At 36.2% G+C, this 14,067-nt stretch overlaps 2 protein-coding genes across 2 annotated transcripts in view; both read left to right on the top strand.

Annotated features, from left to right (window-relative positions):
- Position 1: 1 nt before the first annotated feature.
- LOC111332837 (uncharacterized) lies at positions 2–10,867 on the top strand. Its single transcript, XM_022938297.2, has 13 exons — positions 2–133; positions 212–350; positions 844–904; positions 1,051–1,238; positions 3,674–3,706; positions 3,845–3,949; positions 4,404–4,637; positions 7,175–7,207; positions 8,444–8,651; positions 9,010–9,183; positions 9,377–9,443; positions 10,011–10,146; positions 10,336–10,867. Exons 1-13 carry the CDS (start codon positions 82–84, stop codon positions 10,565–10,567), a joined length of 1,662 nt encoding a protein of 553 aa, XP_022794032.2. The 5' UTR covers positions 2–81; the 3' UTR covers positions 10,568–10,867.
- Positions 10,868–11,330: 463 nt separating this feature from the next.
- LOC111332842 (exosome complex exonuclease RRP44) overlaps positions 11,331–14,067 on the top strand; it is a 19,350-nt gene continuing 16,613 nt past the window's right edge. The window contains exons 1-4 of the mRNA XM_088733840.1: positions 11,331–11,722; positions 12,199–12,293; positions 13,404–13,478; positions 13,882–14,012. Coding sequence (XP_088589966.1) covers positions 11,438–11,722; positions 12,199–12,293; positions 13,404–13,478; positions 13,882–14,012 — 586 coding nt within the window. The 5' untranslated portion in view covers positions 11,331–11,437. The remainder of the gene's footprint in view (positions 11,723–12,198; positions 12,294–13,403; positions 13,479–13,881; positions 14,013–14,067) is intronic.

Here is a 14,067-nt window from a genome sequence, read left to right as displayed (position 1 = left end):
GCTCGCCTTACAGTTTTAAAGAAATAACCAATCAACGACGCAATCCAACGCTGACACGGTGGCGTCCTTAAGTTTGAAAATATGGCGGACTCGATGAGTTTTGCTCCCTCAACAAAAGCTTGTAGCTCAAGTGGTAGGTCTTTTTATTGAGAAAATTTAAACTATGGGGGAGGTTAAGGATCAATGTTATGTTGTTCTCGGTTTCTTTCAGATCTTATGCGAGAAAAGTTGGAAAAATGGCGTCGAATGAAAGGAAGGTCTTCCGTTTGTGGTGCCATGACTGTTTACAATCGTTCCGGATCAGCTGTTTCGTCAGACATAAATAAGAACGCTAACTGTCTCCAGAAAAGGTTTTTTTTGTTGTTATCTTGGAATCTAATTACGTTCACTTCTTATGGAAACTTAGGCCCTGTTGCTGTGTGTATAAATCATTGCAGATCAAGAGTGAGCATGAATCAATTTTAAAGCTTTCATGACATACCTGCTGTTAACTAGAAGGCAGTACGGTACGCTTCATTTTCGATCGCATTGAAAGCGGTATATGCGATTAAGGTTGATCTGCATGCATTATTTTACTCCCAGGAACTTTGTTTCACTCGGCCCTATGGATTCGATGAACAAAATATGCATCTTACTATCCAGTACTATCAAACCGTCGTATGCCATGTGATGCTCTAAGACTACTAAGTACTTGGTGATATTGGTTAAGCCTATGGCATTTATCCGTGTAAAAGGATGTATATTTTGTCTGTCTCTATATAATATTTGGCTTAAGTTAGGGACAAGGCTAACCTTAAACTTTATTTTCCAACACATTTTGATAACAAAGGTCTTATCTTTTAGTTTATCAGCCACCTCTAGAATAATGAGAGAGTCAAGGATACTTCAAAGACAGCCAGAAAGTGTAGGTGGAAAGTAATTTTAAAGTGAAATTAGAATTGATAACAAGTATTGAAATGTAGATCTTTATGCTTTATTAATGTGCTTTATGGGTGCTTCTTTCCAATGATATGTTTATATGGATTGGAGACTTGTAAAATCTCATTACAGGCTGCAGAAAGATACAAGAGGATATCTAACCATGCATATAAGTTAACTGGTGTACAGAAACGAAGAAAGACTTCAAGTGTTTTTCAAAGGAAAGCTCTCCCTGATAGTGCCAGGAACCTTAAGACCACCCCTCCAAAACAGACACCTAGAAAGCTGAAAACATACAAGGACAAGACTCTCAGTATGAGGTAAGCCTAAACCTAGCTGGCTTTTAATATTGATTAATATTGTTGAATCTTGGTACAAAATCTTTAATGACATTCTTGATAATCACGCACCTTTAAAGTCCAAGAGTGTGAAGAAAATCAATCAGCCGAAATGGTTCACTAATGATCTATACAACGAAATAAATAAACGCGATAATCTTCTAAAGAGGGCCAGGAGAACACAAAATGAGCAAGATTGGTCTGCTTTTAAACTGGTTAAAAACAAAGTGACGAGGAAACTAAGAAATGCGAAGGAACAGTACTTTAAAACTCAGTTCAGTAAAAATCAAAAATGTCCAAAGAAACTTTGGTCTTTAATTAAAGACCTATCTAAAGATACAAAGAATAACGACGACTCCGTCCCTATTGCTGACGAAAACAACAACTTGATAAAGGATGACCATTCAATCGCTGAACGCTTTAACCGCTTCTTCGTTGATGTATATAAACGTCTCATAAAGGCGGCACCTGTACTTCATTATGATGCTCTTCCTGGTCCACCAGACAAATCTAACAGTCAAATTGAGAATCTTATTCCGCAAATAACTTCTAGTGAGGTTAATGATTATCTTCTAAGTATACCTACACACAAAGCCACGGGAATGGATGGGCTTGGTGCCAGAGTTCTAAGGATTGCAGCTCCTGAAATATCATGCTCCATAGCTAAAATTATAAATCACTGTATTGAAACTTGTACACTTCCCTCACAATGGAAAATAGCAAAGGTTAAACCTCTATTCAAGAATCAAGGAAACAAGCAAGATATACAAAACTATCGTCCTATTAGTATTTTGCCTATTCTTTCTAAAGTCTTTGAAAGACACATCTTCAATGCTGTGAACACCTACTTAACAGAAAATTCACTTTTATACCGCTTCCAATCAGGGTTCCGTAAAAACCACTCCACGGATACTGCTTTGTTGTTTTTTCTGGACCAAGTCCTTCTTGACCTTGATAAGAACAATGTCAGCGGCTTGGTTTTTGTGGACTATAGCAAGGCATTCGACTTGATCAATCATGACATTCTCCTGGTAAAGTTAAGATCATATGGATTTCCAGATAATGTTGTAAAGCTATTGCAGAGCTATCTACTCAATCGCAAACAGTGTGTTACCGTAAATAACTCGACTTCGTCACAACTTATGCTAACCAATGGAGTTCCTCAAGGTAGCATATTAGGACCTCTACTATTTTTAATGTTCGTCAATGATCTTCCCGAAGCTGTTGGATCAGACTCAATTCATGCCTACGCGGATGACACCACATTTAAAGCCAGCACTAATATCGATAATGCACCATTGGAATTGGAACGACGTCTTCAAGAATACATGGATAAATTAAGTAAATGGTCTAGCGAAAATGGGATGGTCCTAAACGCCGTTAAAACCAAAGCGTTACTTATCACCGGAAAGAGGCTACATTCATCATTAGTTGATGGCAATCACCTGTCAGTGACCCTTGATGGGGCCGAAATAGAACAAGTAACCTCTTATAAATTGCTTGGTGTAATCAAGATCTTACATTTAGTGACCACATTTCTAGCCTAAAGGCCAAGCTTTCTCAGCGTATTGGTTTATTGAAAAAGATAAAGAGATACCTTCCAATAAAAGAAAGACTCTTATACTATAACGCCTTGATTAAACCCGTCCTTATGTACGGGAGCATGGTTTGGAATACCTGCGACGTTAAAGAACTCCACTGTCTCCTAAGGTTACAGAAAAGGGCTGCCCGAGTAATTCTTGGAGTGGACTCTTATTCTAGAAGTGTTGTAAACTTTAGTAAACTAGGCTGGTTGCCTTTTTTTGATGAAATCAAACTAAATAAGTGTACAATGATTTTTAAGAGCCTTAAAGGCGATGTTCCGATTTATATCAGAGACTTGCTCAAGACAAACAGTTCTGTACACAATAGGTCTACTAGACATGGCAATTTAAATTTAGTGTGTCCCAAATACCTAAGAAATAACGATGGTGGCAAGGCATTCAGTGTTGACGCAGTTAAGTTATGGAACAGCCTTCCCCATGATATCAAAAATAAGCCTAGTATAAAACTATTCAAAACAGCTGTGAAAAGGCATTTTATAAGCTCATATAAAAACCTGGACAACTTTGAAACAATATTAAGCAATAGCACATTATCTAATTTTAATTTTTTATAAATTAATTTTATCTTTCTGAATATTTTTAATATATCCTGCTATTTCTATCATAGAATTTTGTAATTATTTATATATTTATTTATTTATCAGTTTTTTGTAATGCTGTATAATCTAGTTAGAGGGCCACAGGTTTGTCAGCTTTTCAGCTGTTACGTGTCCCCCTCTATAAATAAAGTCCTTACTTACTTACTTAACAATTTGACATGATGAGCTTTTGTATAAAAATGAATGTAACAATAATACCTTTTTTTTTTTTAAGAGAAAGGCTTGAACTCTGGAGAGTTGAAAAGAGGTAAATATGTTGTTTTTTGTTTTGTTTTGTTTGATCTATTTCACCTATTGTAGTGACTTCTAAAATATTCTGCTTTCTCACCTCATATTGATCAGATGTTAATGAGATTTCAATTCCAGTGATTTCTCCAATACACAGGGAGCCCAACTCAGACAAAGCTGCCATGAGATCTAAAACACTTGGGAAAAGACTTAATTGGATGTCAGCTTCTGCAAAAGAAAATCAGAACAATTATTACAGACTGTAAGTTATACTCAGGATGTGCTCATTAACTCTCCAAACTTTAGGAGTGATAAACCTGCATTTCTCCACATATTTGTGAGGCAGTGAGGCAATGAGAATAGATAATTCTATCAACTCGAAATTTTATCTTGATTGACCAACAAATTATTTTAACTGTTTACAAAGAAACCCATGACAGTTAAGGAAGGGTTAGAATGTAATCAGACTTATTACTATACAACCATAGGGCCACTTCATTGAGAAATGACACTTCGAATAACTTAGTGGGATATTGTGTTTGCATTGAACAAAATAAACAGACCTACAGTGCTTTGTGTATAATTATTTAGCAAATTACACAGTTTGGTAATTAACTTATCTTTTGAAAATTTTTGGAATCTAAATTTTAGTACAGGTTAATTAAAAAATATGAAACCTGTTGGGACACAATTTTAGTCTACTCTTTTCTTTTCAGGGAAAACACTAAAGAAGTATTGACTCCTGCTTCTACAAAGCAACCATTTAAGTCTGGGGTAAAATCGACCTCTAAGAAATCAACTTCTGACTGTCAATCTCATCGTAAATCTTCTACAGTACAATCAAACAGTGTGTGGCAATCAAAGCTAATCCAGTGTGAAGTAACACCACAGTCTACTTTTCCATATGATCCTGAAGTAAAGTCATACAAAAACAAGGCTCTTGATATAAGGTATGGGTTTACTTGTCCACCCTACTAAGAACCCACAAGAGACTAGAGACTACTCTTAAATATGCAAGTCAATAACTTAAAGTGCACCTACACCCAAAAAATTTTTTTTGCTTAACGAAGTAAGCTTATTTTTTTGAGTATTTCTGCGCAAAAATTTTTTTATTTGCTCAAATCTTCAATTTTCTATGCCCAGTCAAAATACGGAAAATCGGCCGCCATCTTGCCCCACGACCGAGTTTAAAGAAGAATGGCTCTAGCGGGTAATGTGACGTCAAATCGAGAACACGAAAGTCTGCATCTCACACATTTTCACTTGTTTGGGAAGATCGTCGTCGATATCGTCCGAAATATGCCGACTAGGTGTGTTGTATGAAGATTGTATGGAGCGCGATACCCTCTTGCAAATTTCACACGTTGCTACATCCTTCTACAACACACTTAGTCGGCATATTTTCGGACAATTGTCGACTACAACCTTCCCAAACAAGTGAAAATGTGTGAAAAGCAGACTTTCGTGTTCTCGATTTGACGTCACATTACCCACTAGAGCCATTCCTCTTTAAACTCGGTCGTGGGGCAAGATGGCAGCCGATTTTCCGTATTTTGACTGGGCATAGAAAATTGAAGATTTGAGCAAATAAAAAAATTTTTGTGCAGAAATACTCAAAAAAATAAGCTTACTTCGTTAAGCGAAAAAAATATTTTGGGTGTAGGTGCACTTTAATGATCAAATGTACGAACAATTATAAAGCAACAACTTTTAGAGCTTCACATTGTGACATTCCAAAGACTTCTGCCCTTGATGTGAACAGAAAAAGTAAAGTAAGTAAAATCCTTTATTTAAACACGATCAGTAGTTAAAGCAAAGTACATGCTTGTGGGGTCGTGTATTACTTAACTAAGTTTAAAAATATGAAACACTTTACATAATAAACTCTAGAACTCATGCGCTACCTAAAATTCAGAGGTCTAAAATATAAAATCGCACATCATCTTCGTAGTTATCGTCTGAACAGATAGGCTGATAAAATTAAGGTCCCTAAGTGATGGGTCCAGTTTCACTCTTCTGATAAATTGTTTGAAATTATGAGAATCGTTTAAATAATTGGAAATGAAGTTCCACAGTATGGTGCCTCGAAAACATTGAGTGTTTCATGAATTGTGTTGAAAATCTTGGAGTGATAGCCTTCTTATGTCCTCTTAAGCTTAGGTTATATCGACTGTCTCTCCACATAACTAAATCAGAAATCAAAGGGGGCGTTTTGTCGCTAACTATATTGTAAAACAATTTGACAAGAATTATTCTGTACATATCGTATATCGAGTCCCAGTTGCTAGCTTCCATAACTGTTTTTGATGACGTATCCCATGGCAAGTTATAAATCAGCCTTGCAGCTCTACAATGTAGTGCTTGTAGGGATTTTATATGGTCCAAGTTATTGCAATTTCCCCAGATGGTGATCCCATATGACACAGAAGGAGGGATCACTTTAAAATATAAATCCAGGAGTGATTTTCGCGTCAGAAAAGAGCACTTTTTTAACAAGTCTAGTTTGGTGACAAAGCTGTTCTTCAGATCTGTGAGATAATAATAATAATAATACAGCATTTGTAGTGTGCAAATTCCATGTGGATATGCTCAAATGCGCATTACAACATATCACTATTTAAATAGTTTAAAACTAAGAGAACAATAATAAATAGGTTAGGATCACAATATATAGAATAATTAACATATAAAATAAAATAAAGTAATTAATATTAGGCAGGCTATGAAAATGCAGCAGGAAATAAATGTGTCTTAAGTTTAGACTTGAAGCCAGCAACAGTGTTTTCAGACCTAATTTCCAGAGGAAGTGTGTTCCAAAGTTTCGGTGCAGCATACATGAAGGAGCGATCGCCAATAGTTACTTTAGACACCTTTTTAGGATAACTAAGGAGGAAGTTATCACGAGAACTCCTAAGATTATACCATGAAGGTGACTTATGGAAATTAAAGAGGCTAGATATATAGGTGCCAAACCTTTAAGAACCTTAAAAGTAATTAAAAAAATTTTAAAAACAATTTGAAATTTAACTGGTAGCCAGTGTAAATCAAAAAATAAAGGTGTAACATGGCAGTATCAACTCTGCTGACAAACCAGAGATGCTTCACCCACATGAGTTTGTGATCTATTGTGATCCCTAACAGTCTTGCATGACCTACCCACGAAATTTCTGCTTTGAATAAATAATAATTAATTAATACGTTTAAATAAAAGAATTTCTGCTTTTGAGCGCTGCACTAGTATCGCAGAGGTCAGTGGTTCGAATCCCGTACAGGCCTGAAATTTTTTTCAGGTCTGATTTCCACTATTGCTCAAATAGTGCTTTACTGCGAAGGATCGTTCTCATATACGTACACATATTCATATGTTGGGTTACTTGTGCCAGAATTGATGACTTTCAAATGTTTGATTAGCACTGTGAATCATTTATCAGTAATGCTCCATTCTTTGAAAATCTAAAGATTCTTTTTCTCTCATGTTATTGACAAGGGAACGATTGGACCTTTGGCTTGCTGAAAAAGGGTAAGTGGTGAGGTGTCGTAACTATCTAGTTCCCGAGCTTTTACAGTCTACTTCTATACTGAAGGGTCACTGAGGACCTATGAGTTATCCACATGTAACACTGTTATAAAGTCCTGCAGTGTAAGGCAATTTGCACTGCTGCGTGTTCCTTTATTCATATTCCATTTAAATCAGACTGAGTTGAAAAATTCTGGTCAAAAGGATACACATTACACGGGTCAGCTGGTTCATGTCTTGATGTGGTTTTGCAGTAAATGGCTTGAACCCGGGGTAACATGTGAAAGTGTAGTGTGATCATCCGGGTTAGTGTAGTCCTGAGAAGGACTGTTGTCGGTGGTAGTGACTGACATTTCAAAAACCTGTGCAGAAGTCATCATTAGAGTCAAGTGAATAGTTGTTGTTAATAGAATGTTCTTATTTCAGTTCGTGTAAAATGATTGGTCAGTTTTGCTGTGATGTTATTGGCTGTAAGACTCAAGTGGTGTAAGTTGGTTGTGATTGGTCTGTTTCGGTAAAGTTAGGTGGTTCTGTTCGGTTTGTTTGTAATGTTTATGTCGTGAATGAGTCGTTTGTATGGAGCCTGTAGTAGTTGACACCTGTTTAGGGGAGTCTGTTCTAAGTTAGTAAACCAGCTTTCCAGAGTCAGTCATTGAAAGTGGTCAGTGGATGATGTTCAGCAATGTGATTGTTGACATCACCTTTCCTGGTTGCCCATCTGTGTTCAGTCAGTCTTGTTGCGAGGTTTCTGCCAGTCTCTCCAATGTAGGAGGCTTGGCAGTCGGAGCAATTGATCTTATAAATCACTCCCTGTCTGTTCCTCGGTTCATCCTTGTCTTTAACGTTGGTTAGTAACTGAGTCTTACGCCCAGTAACATCACGGCAAAACTGACCAATCATTTTACACGAACTGAAATAAGAACATTCTACTGACAACAACTATTCACTTGACTCTGATGATGACTTCCACACAGGTTGTCGAAACGTCAGTCACTACCACCTACAGCAGTCCTTCTCAGGACTACACTCACCCGGACAATCACACTAGACTTTCACATGATGTGGTTTTGTTATAAAATCTTTCCATTGGAACTCTTACTTTGAGCTGGCAGTAGTTTTCATAACATCTAGATTGAATCAATGAACTTAACCTGGCTACAAATAAGCTACTTAAATGAAACTATAGACTGGGTTCAGATATCACTTGAATTGTTGTTTTTTTTTTTTTGTCTGTCACAGAAAAACACCAAAGTACAGGACACCAGCTGTGCTGCAACATTCCAAAAGTGTTCAACAAAGAAATTCGGTGGAGGAAAAAAAGAGACTTTCCTTTAAGGGAGGAGAGGAAAGTGCTTGTGTCATGGACAATGATGTCTGTGCCATTTCACCTGATGAAGGGGAAAATGTTGAAGGAAAACTGCAAGAGTGTTTGCAACAGTTAGAATTGGTATGCAAAGGATCGATGTGCTGTGACTTAAAAAGCTTTTCAAACCACCTTAAATCTAAATTTTCATTCTGACTAGTTCTTAACAGGTTTTCTGTTGTTTGGGACTAACTAGTCTTTTCAATTGTAACTGATAGAGATTGAGCAGTTAGTCTATTTAGAAAATTGAAAACGTGGAACTACTCAACTTTGAACAAGAGTTAAAATGTTTTACATTTTTCCTTTGGCTTTAATGTAAGGACTGTTTGAAAAGTGAGGAAAATCAGCAACCATTTGTTGTGTATGTCTGCCTCAGTTATGCTTAAACTAAGCTCAGTTATTATGAGGAACTTGATAATTTCCAAGATTGTATTTTTTTCAGAATGAATATGATGCAGATGAAGTAGGGTCCAAGCTGGATTTCTACAGATCAACATGTTCACGCATCTGTCAGATGACGAACTACTGGCTGTGCCGGGCAAAGATTGCCCAACATCAGAAAGACTACAATAGAGTAGTGTGCTTACTGGAGCAAGCTTTTGTCTTCAAGGCACAGGTTATAGTCTGAGATTAAAACAAACTCCACCTCCATTATTTTCAGATTAAGTAAAGTTTCTGGTGATGAAGTTCAGTAAAGTTTTTTTTTGTTTATCATACATCCTCATCATCTCCTTTTTGTTACATTTCACTTTAAGGGAAGTACCATTATAATTGTTACTTATTATGGTCGTTTAACTCTTTTTTCTTAGCCAGATTCAGTCCTGAAGGATGCAGTGTGTGCTTTTGTGAATTTCATAAAGGAAAATGAGCCAAAAGGTATGCCTCCTAAGTTAAAAAAATGGAAGGCATAGGCAGTGGAGTACATTTTTGGTACCACCAAAAATATTGGTAGCATGGCATAAAATTGAGAAGATATTCAATCTTGTGATCCTTTCACAAATCCTTTCAATCAGCAACATGCTTGGAAAAATAATATGTTGTAAAACTTCTTTTGAACAGCTTTGGCCTGTGAACAAGAAGCTTATCAACTGCAGCAGGTCTCCATTAAACTAGACAGCATTAATTTTGTCTGTGGGAACTCAGTCAAATGCTAAGTTGAAAGATAATAGACTGTGGTGGAAAGTAGGTCACAAATTGACTACAGACACACTCAAAACTGTTAATACTGCAGTGGCTTGCTTATGCCAACGAATATTGGAAAGGGCATTTGGAAAATCCAAGTAGGGGTATGTACATGGCTGGGTGAAAGATATGCCCCCCCCCCTCCCCCCATGTTTCAAAACACTCCACCATCTCTGGAAGGTCTTGTCAAAATAAGGAATAATTTTGTTCAAAGTGATTTATATCATTTGTTGATTTTACATGCTGACATGCATTTTATAGATGAGATTTGTCCATCACTACCACATGAATCTCCTCCACATGAAGCTAAGATTGACGTTAAAGACATTTTGTCAGAGGAGCTGAACTCTTCCATCATAAAGTTCTGTTTAATGGAGGTCACACCTTACAGAAAAAAGTGAGAAATTTCAGGGATGCTTACTTAATACTTTCAGTAGTCTCTAATCTTTAGACTTTCCTTTAAAAAAATGTTATTTAGATACTGTATGAACATTGTGCTCACCCTCTAATTGATCCATGTAAAGCAATTCAGGAAATAGTTTATATCATTAGATGTACAGCAATCTGGTTAAATTTTTGTTTTCAGGTTTAAGAAAACATTTGGAAAGCAGATCTTAACACCTGTACGCAGGTCTGTGCGGTTAGAGCAGGCTAGCATCCAGTATCCCTCGGTTGTCCAGGAACATGGTTTGACTGTCAGAACACTGGAAGAGCTTCCTGAAGATGTTCAACAGGACTTGTTGTTTAAACCCAACTTTGCTGTTCAAACCGAGCTCAATGAGGCCTGGAATAAGCTTCAGCTGGACTCAGACCTGTAAACTCCACAAAACTTTCATTACAGCCTCGCATCAATGTTGGAAAATATAATTAATATACATTACTTTTTCATCAGTTTTAGATGACTCTTGATGTTTATTTTACCAATTGTAATGGTAAATACCTTGAAATCTCAAAGAAACCAATAGAACTGGAGAACTGTAGAAATGAGTTTGTATAAAATATAAGAATTAGTAAAGTTTTTGTGCTTTCAAGTTTTGGTGCATGTGTAAAATTATAGTTCATCACACATTGTTTAGTACTACAGAAAAAGACCATTAAAAGCACAATGTACAACATAACTTATGCATCCAAATATAAGAGCTGTGCTAAAGATAATGAAAGAATTGTTATGTGAATTTCCTGGGTTGGTCAAGAAAAAATTCATTCTCATCAAAGTAAACAATTACTTTATTTAAGGATCAGAAGATTTTACTTTAACCAATGACGTTGTAGGGCTTTGCACACGTGGGGAGAAACTAGTTGCGGGGGTGAACCCTTCGGTCGCGGCTAAAAGAGATGACTCAAAAGGACCTCATTAAATATTCTAGAAAACATATTTGTAGTGAAAATCCAAAAAAATGTAAATCAAAGAAAACATAAAAATATGTTTTCTATAGAATATTTAATGAGGTCCTTTTGAGTCAACCCTTTTAACCGCGACCAAAACCTTCACATACCCGAACCATACGCTCGTGCTACGCGCGGTGAAGGCGATTGGGGACGAGTTTACATCTACATCGAGTACGGTGTGATGTGGCATACACAGAGCTTATAGCAAGAAAACAGCATGGCGGCCCGCGTGCATTCATTTTTCATCATATTTTAACACTAATTTGTGGATGAAAGAGCCATCTTAATACTTTGGAATCATGCTCAGATCCAAGGTGTTTGTTAAGAAGACACGAAAGGGTGGAGTAATGAAGATAGTCCGGGAACATTACTTACGAGATGATGTATGGTGCGGAGCAAGTCACTGTACAAACTGCGTTCAAACAGATGATAATTTGCTGGATTCGTCGCCTCGAGCCCCATCTAAACTATATACATTTCCACACTATTTATTACCTGACACAAATGTTGTGTTACATCAGATAGATGTTTTAGAAGATCCAGTGTTCACAAATGTAATACTTTTACAAACTGTCTTGCAAGAGGTGAGTTCTCGCTCTGGAACTAAATTGAAAAGTTAAAATCAGCTGTTTAATGACGATCCAAGGACCCAGACTTATAGCAAGCTCAGAGTCATGCGCCTTGAATTATTTGTTTAGATGCTCTAAATTTATAGGATCCTTATTGTTATTCAACTGTGTACACGACACGAAAGGAACAAGTGTTCGTTTTCATTTTCTCATAAATGTTATACATGTGTTTAAGCAAAGTACAGATTACAAGTAGCTGACATAAGTTGGAAATAATTTGGACCTAAAAATTCATTTTGAACCAAGACTCTGTACGCTAACCTCGTTTTTATTTATCATTTATGTTAAACTTTATAAATGATCATTTTATGAAGATTTGTGTTTTGCAAATTTGTACGTTTCATTGTCAATTAAGTTTTAATAACATTGATTTAATATGTTGCCATATTAGATCAACTCTTGTTATGACCAATGTCTCCAATCTCTTTCAGGTGCAGCATCTCAATGCCTCAGTTTACAAGAGAATCAGGGAATTGATATCCAGTAAAGAAAGAAAATTTTTTGTTTTTTCAAATGAGCACCACAGGTAAGCCTGGTACTTTTTAATCTATACTATCAAAAAGGTTCATGAAATAACAGTTGCTTTGCATCCATCCATTTATCTTGGATCCCTAAGGATTATTCTTTACTTAATAGCAATTAAATTAAATATTATCATAGTTTCTCAGTTATAAGGCACACTTGGTTACAAGACACACCCCAAACTTAGCAAATTAGTCAAGCCAAGTCCCTTAATTGAAATTAGGTGAAAGTACCTGGTTATAAGACGCACCAGAGGGTTGAGAGTTAACAAAAGGATGTGACGGAACTGAGAAAGTTTTACGGTTGCTCTGGCGGTAAAAGCTGCAAAAAACTCCCACCAAAAGTCATGTTCAAAGGTGTGTGACAGCTGAATATCAACATGCCACCAAGGTTGCAAGTTTCAGTGTGCAAAAAAGGCTGGATAGACGAAGATAGTAGGTTTTATCTCCATATCGTTTATTCAGAGAAGGAACTTTTGGAGCAAATGACTCAAGCACAATTCTAGGAATTTGAAACAAGGTTTGTATGATTGTTTTATTGTCATGTATATCATGTTACAGCACATGGTGTTAATCACTTATGCAAATTTCTATTTGTTTGCTTTTCTATGGAAGTTGATTAGTGTTCTAAAAGCAGCATTCCTTTTTAATTCATAGGAATAAAGGAGTGGATTCTATACAATCTTTGCAACACCTCAGACCAAAAAGCTCTGCTCATGTGGGATTCATTTTGTGGTCATTTAACAGAGGCTGTATAAGAAACAGCTCTTTCAGAACCACCACAACAGCTCTTTTCAAAGCCACCTTGGTTCTTTCCAGAACCACCAGATCTAAAAAAGTCAATGACCAACAATTAGTGTCATTTTCTTGTCTTTTTATCTGTAAGTTCTGCTAAAAGCCTGATCTTAAGCTTTTGTCATGCAAAAATACTTGGCTTTAAGACGCACCCCAATTTCAGTACTAATTTTCCACCTGAAGACAGAATTTTCTTGAAAAAACTGTGCATCTTATAACCAAGAAACTATGGTAATATGTTATATCCTGTTGTAGTGAGAGCTTACCTTCTGGATGATTTTACATTTCCTAACTTGTAAATATTTTTGTTTTGGCTCAAGAGAAACATATGTTGAACGAGGAAAGGAAGAATCTTCAAATGACAGAAATGACAGAGGGATAAGAGTGGCAGCAAGGTATCTTGATTTGATTCAACAGGAAATGACATCAAAATTAACTTTAAGTTTTGTAATTAGAGCTAAATTCCAGTGTTCATGTGTGAGATGTAAATCTTTGTTCTGAGCTTAGTTATTTTTCCAGACCTTTTTAGAACACTCACTGAGTTTCAAACTTTTGTGAAATAAAAAGCATCTGCTCGTGTTATCATTGGAAAATATGTCTTTCGTAAAGGAAAGTGTATGGTAACTATTACCTACAAAGCTCCTTGTCAAATTTTATTGTTAACTGGCATAATGGGAAACCTGAGTGAAGTTTAAGTTTTCTTTTCTTTTTCCGGAAAGAAGCCGTTCTGACATTTAGAACTAGTCGGAAAGGAAAATAAACATTATTGTTAGAGTCCATTTTACTGATCTCTTTCAGTTGGTATGATGGGCATTTAAAGGACTGTGAAGGAGGAAAGAATGAAGATTTAAGAATAAGGATTGTTCTTCTCACAAATGACAGAGCAAACAAAGAGAAGGCAAAGAAAGAGGGAATCATTTGTTTTACTGGTATGATCAACATTTACCTTTTATTAAAAAAAAAAAAAAAAATTTTTATAAGATT

The sequence above is a fragment of the Stylophora pistillata genome, chromosome 9 (assembly GCF_964205215.1).
Source record: "Stylophora pistillata chromosome 9, jaStyPist1.2, whole genome shotgun sequence".
Classification (NCBI taxonomy): domain Eukaryota; kingdom Metazoa; phylum Cnidaria; class Anthozoa; order Scleractinia; family Pocilloporidae; genus Stylophora; species Stylophora pistillata.
The sequence above is the reverse complement of the archived record's forward strand: the minus strand, read 5'-3'. Positions and strand labels throughout refer to the sequence as shown.